The following is an 11,688-nucleotide window of genomic DNA, read 5'->3' as shown; positions in this document are numbered from 1 at the left end:
CTGACTATCATTTTCTTGTATCTTCCATATAATAAGAGATGTACTGAAGCCACCTCCCACTTCATGAAAGATATCTTTTACCATTACATTTAAAAGAGATAGGACAGATAACATACGTCCCATTGACCATACATTCTTTCCATTAGCTTACAAATAACTGTTGTTATTATTAGACTGTATGATGCAGGGCTGTCGACATCCTTGTTTCCACGGTGTTTTGTCAGATATAACCTCTCTTCCAATGCCAAGTTATCCATGTGCTTCAACATCTCATATCCCAGGAGAGGTATCATGCCCTGATACATACATACACTGATTCATCACTATTATCAGTGTTTATTACAAGTTTGTGTCCGTCATGCTTCAGCATTTCTTCCTCCACGGCTGTCCCTGTCTACCCACATCACTACAGTACATAACACTCTTATCTTTGGTTTTATGGCATTGAAATCTGCACTTGATTATTCCATCTAACATCTCCATATCAAACTGGAGACAAGGGCTGTAAAAATCTGTCACTTCCTGTTGCGATCCATTAGTCGGTCACCACACGCTGAGGCCATCTCTTACAAACCCTGCACACCCTCACCAGAAGTATCTTTCTGTTAACAAACTATTTGTATTTATCAGTGCAGTGGGTGGATCATGGTAGATGACGCTTGCAAATGTATCTGCACAGGCCATATTTGTAGTTGTTCAACAAAACTACACTGGACTACATCTCCTATATATTCACATCTCCTATATATTCCTCCTCTCCTTTTCTATATTTTCTTTATATATCATGTTATACAGTCATTAAGAAGCGTCCCTCCTTATTTTTGTAGCCTACATAAAAACAAACCTGAGCGTGACGATATATTCATCCGACCGCTAGGCGACGCGACAGCGGGACCTGCCGCCAATCGTCGTTGACTGTCGCGCTTGTTTTTTGTTGTTGTGCCGCTGCCTCTGTCACGTCCAGCGAGGAGCTGCCTCATATGCGCACTTAAATCTTTTTAAGTGACACTCAACTGTGTTTAGTTAATGTCCGGATATTTCTAACAGCGGTAGGGTGAAAACAAGCTGAACTATTACCTTTGTTTTTTTTTCTTTTAGGGAACTCGTTTAGGAGCAGATAGTTAGTGCTAGGTGGCTATGTTAGCATTAGCCAATGTTAGCAAAGGGCTATCAGTCACTAAAAGATATTCCCCGGCCTGCTTGATATTTAGTCAGCTTACTTACTAAATATGTCATTTCCTTTGATAAATAAACAGCCGTGTTACAAAATATGAAGTGAACAAGCTCAATTTCTGCACAAGTGTTGTAGAACGAAGTGATGCTCCTGAAGCCGGTATAGATTCAATGTATTGAAGCCTGTGTGTGTGTGTGTGTAGGTAGGTAACAGAGGCACTGACGGGCAGCAATGTCGCTCTACGATGACCTCGGAGTGGCAGCCAGTGACACCAAGACCGAAGGATGGTCCAAGAACTTCAAGCTGCTGCAGTCCCAGCTGAAGGTGAAGAAGGCAGCTCTGACCCAGGCTAAGGTGGGCTCACTACAGTATTATAAGTACTGATGCTGATGGAGATAAGAGAGTGCGTGGATATCAGTGAATGCACATGATTTGCATCTGTGCTCTACACTGACATAAAGTTTTCAGATGTTCACATATTCAATGATTTGGTTTTGTGTGTGTGTGTTTGTAGACACAGCGGATGAAGCAGACCACTGTCTTGGCTCCTGTCATTGATCTAAAGAGAGGAGGCTCCAGTGATGATCGACAGATCACAGACACTCCTCCACATGCTGCAGCTGGACTCAAGGTCAGTGTTAATGGATGAACTTGGTCGTCAAAGCACTTCAAGTGCTGCAAGTTTATAAAATGTTTTTAGATTTTAAGATGAACTTATTGATATAATGCAGAACAGTGCACGGGGTTGTGATGCAGATGAACAAAAACTTTAACTTTTTATCTGCTAAAATAAACTTAACGTTTTATATGACTGGAGCATCTGTGTGTGTTTGTGCTTGCTGCAGGATGCCGTGCCCAGTGGTTTCTCCTCTGGCGATGTACTGATCCCGTTGGCAGATGAGTATGACCCCATGTTCCCCAACGACTATGAGAAGGTGGTGAAGCGACACCGGGAAGAACGACAGCGGCAGAGGGAGCAGGAGCGGCAGAAGGAAATCGAGGAGAGAGAAAAGTACGGCTATGCTTGTTGAACTTGTTCAAACAGTTATAATAACAGGAACATTGATTAAACGCAAGAGAATATGATGTAGGAGGCAAAAGAGAGAAAGTTGTTCAGATGAAATACTGATATCAATCTACCTATCCAGTTAAAAATTATAATCAGTCGACTCATTGTCATTTCCTACTTAGTGCTACTTGAGATCCTTGGGCATCTCGATGCATCTGTAATCCAAAATGCTCCAGGGCTTAGTTATTTGCTTCCTGTCTAAATCTTGTCTAAGTCTAAATCTAAATCTGTCTAAACTTGTTGTGTTGCAGGAAGAGGAAAGACAGGCACGACGGTGGAGCTCCGAGTGGTTTCTCTCGTTTCCCGGCAGCAGAGGGCGACTCAGATGAGGATGAGGAATATGAGAAAGAGCGGAGGAAAAGAAGTCAGTATTGTCTACTGCTTGGCTCAAAGCTATTGTTGTTATTATTACATACAGAGTACTAGTAATTATAATGAATGGCAGTGAATATATTTGACCCTGACTAAGTAATGAATAAGATAATTTTTTTAGTTTAAAATCAAAGTAGATAATAAAAAAATGATCTAAATTGAAACATCATAGAAACTCATTCTGTGGTCTGAAGGGTGTTCTTGTCCAGATCATTTAGTAATTTCTCATCATCTGATTTCAAAACAAAGAATTCTCACTCTCGCCAAGTGTTATCTGTGAGTTTCTTTTTTTTTTTTTTTATGTGTCTGAATTGTCTCTCTCAGGTATGGGCGGAGCAGCCATCGCTCCTCCTTCATCACTTGTGGACAGAGATGGTAGGTGTGATGATCCAGCAGGTAAATATACATTTTGTCTGTTTCAAACATCAACAGAATGAATACTCAGTAATATCAGCAGAAGCCCTGTCTTAGTAACAGTGATAGTAAACTCCAGACTCATTTAAGTGTTATTTTACTTACATTTATAAAATCTTATCTATCTGAAGTATGCATTATAGGAAAGCTGACAAGAATACATAAACAAGACAACTAGACCTACAGTGCAGCACTTCATGACAGAGGTTTTGTTCTTCTGTGTGTTCAGGCTCCTCCTCATACTCCTACGAGGATGAAAGTCGACCTGCCAGAGGCTCGAAGGCTGCCATCCCTCCACCTATGTACGAGGACTCAGACCGGCCGCGTTCACCGCCCGGACCTACCAGCTCCTTCTTGGCCAACATGGGGTGGGTGACACACACGCACACACACACATATGCACACACACACACAGCAGGCAAACAGCTCACTTCTTAGTATCTTGAGCTCTGTAAATTTCTGTGGGAATGAAAAAATGATGTGTTTGTGTTATTCATCCAGTATTTAGCTTTTTAGCAACTGGAGATAAACCAATTAGTCAACTAATAGAAAAATAATAAAATGCAAAACAATGCTAACAATAACAATAGCAATAAAAAATAAAAACTAGTTTGATAATTGCTTAATAATTTGAGAAAGTCATCAGGCACAAATGCCAAACAAACACATAACTATCCTCTTAATTGTGAGGATTTGAAGCTTTTCCTTGTTAAATGTCACATTAATAAAACCCTTGGTTTTTTTGACTGACATTTTAGGGGAAAATGTTTAATTGATTATTCAAGAAAACAACTTACTATCATTTTAGTTTAAGCAATGGTTTCACTGCTCATCTGTATGTGTTCAAGCTGCATGTTATTACATTAAATGCTAAAGTTTTACACAAGGAAATAAATTTTGTTGAAATCTGAGATGTTGAACTAAAGCGTTAACAAACAGCTTTAATGCTTCCTAAACGCACAACGTTTGTCTCCCTTTTGGTTCCCACAGAGGTACGGTGGCCCATAAGATCATGCAGAAGTACGGCTTCAAAGAAGGCCAGGGCCTGGGGAAGCACGAGCAGGGCCTCAGCACGGCGCTGTCTGTGGAGAAGACCAGCAAGAGAGGCGGAAAGATCATCATAGGCGATGCTGCAGAAAAACGTAAGGACACAATATTATATATATTAATATTCTCCTGTCATCATGAATGCTGCATATTTCTTGGTCCAATTTGTCCTCTTTTCAGTTTGCTTGCTTTTCAAGTCTTCTTTACCTGTCAACATGACAGGTGACTGTAGCTCGTGTCAGTGTTGTTTTGTCTCGTTCTATCTGATGTGTTTTGGCTTTTAATTATGACAAATGCATTTGATGTTTTCATGTGTAATTTTGCTCTACACTCATCAGTGACCATCAGCGTCATTTCAGCTGATTTACTGTGACCTCGTGTGCACATTCTGTACTTCTTTCATTTGTGTGCACGTGTGTGTGTGTGTGTGTGTGTGTGTGTGTGTGTGTGTGTGACTGAGCAGCAGGGTCCAGCCTGTCAGGTGTTGCTGAGACTTCAGTCGGAGGCTTTGCAGGTTGGCCTCCACTCCATTTTTCTTTCTCCCATATGCAGATTTGTGCTGTCCCACTGAATCTGTTATTCTAGAAGTGTGTGTGTGTGTTTGCATGTGTTTAATCTATGTGTGTGTTTATCTGTTGTCACTCCCATTCACCAGATTTAAAGCAGAGATGCTTTATGTCTGTTAAAAGTTGAGTGCTTCCCAAACCTTGCCACTGAGGCGATGAGTTTGAAGAGCTGTCATGGCTGAGTAGAAGAGTTTTGCATGGTTTTCTGCTGGATGTGTGTCTTTCTAACGCTGCAGTCTGCACTCATGTTGAAGTTTTGGTTTCATTTCGTCTACTTTGATCGTGCTCTTCGTTTACCACATAAAAAGGGTTGTTTGTGTGTAAATCTCCTTGACTTTCTTTCTCTAACAGCTCTGCTTCCCCCTCACACCTGCCTGTGTGTGCAATTTGAATTATTTCCTTTTCTTTTTAAAGAATATCCCAACATTTTGGGAAATATATTTATTCTCTTTCTCGGGGAGATCTTAGCTTAGTTTAGCAGAGAGACGGGAAACAAATAGCACTAGCTGCTGGCTGTAGCATCATAGATGGAATCAATTCTTCTCATTTAGCTCAGCCAGAAAGTGAATACGTGTATTTCTCAAAACATTTGTTTAAAAAAAAAAAAAAAAAAAAAAAAAAAGTACAATCCACACTTGACTAGTTTTCATGTGTTGAGAAGAATAGTTTGTTTATCATTGGCACCAACTGTGACCTCATGGTGTGTAAATATGTAAACGCACATAACCTGAAAACAAACAGCTTTACATGATGTGTATTTATTTTCAACAGCGATAATCATTCTTTATGCTGAAATGATTTGACAGTAGAAATGTTTCCTTTGCAGTTACGGCTTTTGGCCACTAGATGTCATGGTTGAACATCAGGCTCATCACTGCTGTATTTTCAGCAAAACTGCTGCGAGAGCTCTGTTATCAGAACTGCATACAGAACAGAATGAGAGAAGACGGTTGCTCAGACATTCTCATCCTGTTCTCACATTAGTAATGACACCTAATGACACTGTGTGTCCCCTGATTATCAGTGTGATGACAGCCAGTGTTGATGTGAGTGTAACCAGAGACTGAGAAGTTTAGATGTGTAAAATATAAATGCGTGTTTACCTGTATGTGTCAGTGTTTGCTGCTCTGCTGTGTCGTCAGTTTTCCAGGAATACTCACTAACAATGGAACAATTGCACTTGTGACCTACTGAGAGTAGTTTCTTAGCACCATGTGTAAAACAATAAAAACACTAACGTGACAGACGTGACTACCGAGAATGTAGATATCACACTGCATCATTGCAGCAATCACACCGCATTCAAAGAAAAGAGTAGGAACTGTTACATTTATCATCTCTATTAAATCAAGTTCCTTGTTATGAAGAATACATACAATACACTTTGTTTTACACACCTTCAGTTGCTCCATCCAGAAGAAATGTTAACCGTTGTGTATGTTTCTACCCAACCAGCCGACTCCTCCAAGAAGACAGAGACAAACCCGCTCACAGAGATCCTCAAAAACCCAACCAAAGTGGTCCTGCTGAGGGTACGTGTGTGCGTGTGCGTGTGTGTGTGTTCCTGATCACGCTGCACATTGAACATTTTAAGACAGGAAATAATGGTGAAAATATACAAGTCATTGTACGAACCAGTTCTGGAAATCACTGGAAGACCTTTTAGAAGAAAACACAGAAATTCTTGGTTTATTAAATTACAAATTGACCGAACAAATAATTAAAATCACATTTCAATATCTCTCACAGTCCCATGCACGTACATCTTATGTATATGTGTTTGCCTTATAGAACATGGTGGGCAGAGGAGAAGTGGACGAAGACCTGGAGGGAGAGACAAAGGAAGAGTGCGAGAAATACGGCAAAGTGGTTAAATGTGTCATTTTTGAGGTGAGAGAAGTGAGTCACAGAGCTTGACTTGATGAAGTTAAAGTAATCGGATGGAACAATCACAAGAACACACGTTTCTTTCTCAGATCGCAGATGTTCCAGATGATGAAGCTGTCAGGATATTTCTGGAGTTCGAGAGGGTGGAGTCAGCCATCAAAGGTCAGTGTTGTGAGACTTATTCTGTAAAGCCTGAACACATCAGAAGAAACAATTAGAAATGACACATAAGACATAAAACTAACAAGGAAACAGGTTTGTTTTTAGAGGAACACCTGCATCCAGTTGCGACCAGGAAGGACACAGAGAAAAATCCAGACCTTTGTCAACACTGTAAACGTGAACTGTACATATGTTGTCAGTGGAACAGTCACTGAGTGTTTTTATTACATTCACTGAGTCATCTTGAATTTTGAATTGCATCTTGAATATGTAAGCAGTCCTTTTGTGGTTTAGACATCAACTTTATGTAATTGCATCACTTTCTTCCCATCATTGTATAACTGCTCCAGTAATGTGGGTGAAAGTGTGTCCCGCTCTAAATGGGTCGGCCCAGATCAGAAACAAGGTGAGACTCGTCTCCCTGTGGTGTTACATCATACGTGGCCCAGCAACCCAGCCGCCTCCCTGCGGCACCGGCAGAACCGCGCTTACATCACAGCTCAGAGAAAGCGGGACAGACACTCAAGGAACGACACCGAGGGTCACAGTCAGAAGGCTTCATACTGAAGTGTCACACTGCACATCACACTGTTTCTGTAGAGGAGGAGGATGGTGATGATGAAACATTTTATTGCTCCAGAGAGGAGCGGCCACGTTGCACTATTGCTATTGCATGTCGTTCCTCCATATGGAGGTCAGTGGTCATGTGCACATAGTAACAGGTTGGAGATGACCTCTGTCTTCAATATCTCACTCATAGATCAGCTGACAACACAAAGGTTCAGTCCCACTGAACCTGGTTTCTCTCTGTGATGGAAACTTTGTTGAAATTAGTTCATCTAATTAAATTTTTTTGGTAACATTTGTAACATGAACCTCTTTAAAATTAGTGCTTTCAGTTAAATGCTAACATACACAGTAACAATGCTAACATGCTAACATTTTGCAGGTGTAATGTTTACCTGCTTCACCATCTAAGTTGAGCATGTTAACTTGCTATTATTGGTTAATTAGCACTGAACACAAAGTGCAGCTGAGACTGGCAGGAATGTCATTAGATTTTCAAGTGTTATTATTGTCAGCAGGCTCTCATGTTCACCCACAGGTAAACAGAGAAGGAGGGCTGGGTATTGCCACTGATTTCCCAAATCAATTCAACTCTGACTCACAAGGTCCTGATTCGATGTGATTCCTGATTCAGTTTGAGATATTTCAGTTACGATGCCAGTTTTGCTCGGATATGAGAGAATCTCATGGAACTAATGCTGTAATTTGTTCCTCTAACCTGGTGCAGTATTAGAAATATTAATGTTCACATTACAAATGGACCCGAACCAGTTACAGTAATGCTCTTTCTATTTAACATGACAAACAGTATTAGAAATAATAGGTAATGTAAGTAATATGTGTTGCTAATGTATCCTGGTGCATCAGCTGCAGTGTGTACACACACTCTCTTGGTTTCTTCTTGCACATCTTGCATATGGCTTTGCTTCTGTCCAGCTCTCTGAGGTCCTCATAATTTCTAAAACCAAAATTAAACAACATTATTATTAGAAAGACGTGTTTCTGAGCCTGATGAAGGCCACATACCGAAACACGTCGGTCTAATAAAGTTCTTCTGTTTACTGCAAGTGTTGCTCAAATTTTGACCTCTTTGGACTTTTTCCTTTGTCCATCACCTGGAAGTAGGTGAAGTTGTGCCAGAAGCTCATGTGACCAGATCTTGTGTGGTCATGAGAGACTAACTGTGTTAAAGCTTCACAGATCCACAGGAGCCTGTAAAAAGCTGATGTTAAGAAATCAATCTCTGGATTTTATGAATCAATATTGGATTATTCAAATGAAGGTTGATTTGAATCGGACAATCAGGGTTTTTTCCAACCCGGATTTAGGGTCAGTAGATACTTTTTTTTTTTGATTGTCCACTGGTCAGACTCATACTGCAACAAACCCATTGGATTTGTCAGAGTACACCTGATGGTGCCAGTCCAGCTGTGCATTATCCCTGTGTTACTGACTGTTTGGCTTGCTGGCTAAGGTTGCTTGGTAACACTAGCTTGTGGTAATTGGAAGTGTTGGACGTCACTCTACAAACAATGAGGGTAAAGAAGCTGCTGTTTTAACCAACAGATGACTCTGTTGAGTTTTCTGAGCATTTTAACTGCTTCCAATGAGCCGCCCTCACTGTAACTATAGTTTAAAAAACATCTGGGCAACCTGATCACTGAGTGGTTAGGATGTAACCACATGGGAGCAATTGCTCTTAGCGGGAAAGTCCTCGCTTTGATTCCCAGCTGGCTGGACTCTTTGCTGCATGTCATTCCCCTTCTCTCTGTCCCATTTCCTGTCACTCTACACTGTCCTAGCTAATAAAGCCATAAATGGCTGCGTACACTGGGGGAAACAGTGTTGTCTAATTACTGCAACCAAACACACTTTGTTTTGAACATCCAGTGTGGGCACAGTGGAGCTGATGTGCACACACATGAATAAAGGTATTGCATGAAAATGTGCTGATGCAATAGTAAGTGTCCTCCTAGGACAATGGATTGGACCCATTACTGGATTGGGACACACAGAAACAACATGAGGTTGTTCATTTCACTGATAAAATTGACACTGTCAGACAGGACAGACTGTACACTGTGTATCTCACTTGTCCTTTTAGGAGGAAGGTTACCTTGGCATCGCTCCTGTACGATGCAGGCAACAGTTCTGAGAAGCCACATTGATGTCATATTTTTCCTTCCTCAGAATGGCTCAAGAGTGAGAAACAAAGTGAAACTGTTTTTCCTCTCTGGAGCTGACATCACTTTCACTTGAAGTAAACTCAAAGTTGCTATATCATTCAGCAGTTATTTAAGTTAGTTAATTCCATGCATGTCATATCGCTTCTTCTAACAGGAAGAGAAGAAACAGACATGGGTCAAGAGGAAAATCCCCCATGGAATAACTGAACTGTTGAATCAGTCCTGACTTTGTTTAGTTCGGTGTGTTTGTGATGATGTGAGGTTTCGTCCACATATTTTCAGCCGCTACAGCTGTGCTCTTAGTAATGAATGAGGTGAACAGAAGACGCAGCTTCTGACTCAACGTTTCTGAAGCGTCATCCGCAGGAGCTTCTTTGTGGAGCTGCCACTTTGCACGATTGTTTTGTTCAGGGACAGATGAATGGCAGAAGAGTGACAGGGAGCAGCGCAACATGTCAATACAGACTGGATCTGGACACTATCCTCGCTCACCTTACAACCTCCTTTGAACACATACATGTCAAGGCCCCTCAGCAGGAGCTTGTGGAAAGGCATTCTAGGACATTGAGAAGTATCTGAATGGGGGATTTTGTGGTTTTCTGTTGTGAAATGTTTATCTATGTTCTCAGTACAGTGTGACCTTAACTGCCTCTCTCTCCTCTGCAGCCGTGGTGGATCTGAATGGACGTTATTTCGGCGGGCGGGTCGTCAAGGCCTGCTTCTACAATCTAGACAAGTTTCGGGTTTTGGATCTTGGCGAACAGGTCTGATATCTCCGTGGGAAGCTACACAAACACCATCAGACACTATGAACACACATGGTCTCCCAAAGTTGTACATAAACCTTTTTTTATATTTCCTGAACAGCAGCGAAGTGTCTGGATGTAGCGATGACGATTCCACCTTGTAGATTTTTGTTTTTTCTTTTTTCTGTGATGAAAAAAACCTTTATGTCAAGACAAAATAAACAGTCTAAACTCTGTCAAAGTTACTGTTTTCTTTATTTATGTATCATCATAACATACAGATGGATGTTCTTTTTTTTACCATTTGTATTATTAAGAGTCAAAATGCTGTCTCATGCTGACTGGGCTGCACTTGTTTTCCGGCTGGGAAATATTTCATCCAAACTCTTAAATCAAACTGGAAACTTGCAAGCATCCTGTTGTGGATCAGCTCCCAATATCCAAGAAGCCTCTTTTCTTCTGAATTTTGTCTGACATAATACAGGTTCCACAGTAGTGTTAACGCATCCCCAGGGCCAGATGGTCTTAACTTAGCCCTGATGGATACTGGGGAGGGGATTGGGACAGTGAACGCAGCCCCAGCCTCATTCAGAACTTACGTAAGTGCGCCGAAACGGCCTCGGAGGAGGCGTCCCAGCGGAGCAGGTTTAGTTCAGATCAGAGAAACAGAAATGAGACGAGACCCATTTGAAAGATTGCAGTCTATAATTTGTATCATAAGGCTACAGGGGTCAAAGGTCAAGGGAATGTGAATGAACAGGTCAAAGCTGAGTGCCCATGTTAAGTTTCGGGGTCAGCAGCAGGTTTGTTTTGGCCACAGTCGAGCCTACAGGAGTTGTGTGTGTGTGTGTGTGTGTGTGTGTGTGTGTGTGTACACATGTAGGAACCAGATGTGAGAGTAATGGTGAGAGCGTGTCATGAACGTGCGCAGCAGAGTGGAGTGAGGTGATTGGCTGTCAGTGGCCCATTAAACCCCGACCTAAATACCAGCTGATGTGACATGAGATGAGGTCAAAGGGTCCCGATGCTGGTGGCTTCAAGTGGCTGGCGGTCAGCGTGTGTGTGTTTGTGAAGGCATGTACTGCGGGCTGACCTGGATATGTTGAGTCCAACTTCTGAAGACAACACGCCAAAGACGAAGCACAGCTTAAAATGAATGATTTTTGAACTCATTTATTGCACTTTAATAGTTTGTATTACAGTACAACATGCCTTCAGTGTTTCCTTGCTGAGCTGCAGAGGGACAGTTGTGTTTATGAAAAAGTATCAGTGCATTATTACTCCATTGCAAGTGAAAGCACTGAAAATAAACAGCATTTAAATGATTGAAATGGCTTTGATTAATCTAAGAGGAAAGAAGACAAAAACTTCTGCAAAGTTCTTTATTTACATGAAATGAGTCCAGAGTCAAAATGAAACTCATCACATTTCCCAAAGAACTTGAGATCAACAATAAATCAAACTGTTTCTGTTTACGATTTTATCAAATTAAACTTGG

General features: G+C 41.3%; 1 protein-coding gene across 4 annotated transcripts; it reads left to right on the top strand.

The window, feature by feature from the left end:
* Positions 1-913: 913 nt before the first annotated feature.
* Positions 914-10,431, top strand: rbm17 (RNA binding motif protein 17). 4 transcript variants are annotated; one of them, XM_071502454.1, is made up of 13 exons: positions 914-1,049; positions 1,377-1,528; positions 1,689-1,805; positions 2,020-2,186; positions 2,495-2,607; positions 2,940-2,990; positions 3,259-3,397; positions 4,020-4,171; positions 4,540-4,590; positions 6,098-6,174; positions 6,434-6,532; positions 6,619-6,691; positions 10,111-10,431. In XM_071502454.1, exons 2-13 carry the CDS (start codon positions 1,406-1,408, stop codon positions 10,212-10,214), a joined length of 1,266 nt encoding a protein of 421 aa, XP_071358555.1. In that variant the 5' UTR covers positions 914-1,049; positions 1,377-1,405; the 3' UTR covers positions 10,215-10,431. The 4 variants fall into 4 exon arrangements, with proteins under 4 accessions (XP_071358555.1, XP_071358554.1, XP_071358557.1 ...); XM_071502453.1 differs by having other exon boundaries at positions 2,940-3,011; XM_071502456.1 differs by lacking the exon at positions 4,540-4,590 and having other exon boundaries at positions 916-1,049.
* Positions 10,432-11,688: the final 1,257 nt, after the last annotated feature.

The sequence above is a fragment of the Trachinotus anak genome, unplaced genomic scaffold (genome assembly GCF_046630095.1).
Source record: "Trachinotus anak isolate AG129_WGS33_773 ecotype Australia unplaced genomic scaffold, CSIRO_AGI_Tana_v1 ptg000018l, whole genome shotgun sequence".
NCBI classification, from domain to species: domain Eukaryota; kingdom Metazoa; phylum Chordata; class Actinopteri; order Carangiformes; family Carangidae; genus Trachinotus; species Trachinotus anak.
Note: the sequence above shows the minus strand (reverse complement) of the source record. Positions and strands in the feature narration are given on the sequence as shown.

Bases quoted from the DNA above. Each gene is read 5' to 3' on its own strand.
- rbm17 (XM_071502453.1), top strand. From the start codon at position 1,406: ATGTCGCTCTACGATGACCTCGGAGTGGCAGCCAGTGACACCAAGACC. The intron at 1,806-2,019 runs GTCAGTGTTAAT...TGCTTGCTGCAG, and splicing joins ATGCTGCAGCTGGACTCAAG to GATGCCGTGCCCAGTGGTTT. The intron at 4,172-4,539 runs GTAAGGACACAA...GTGACTGAGCAG, and splicing joins AGGCGATGCTGCAGAAAAAC to CAGGGTCCAGCCTGTCAGGT.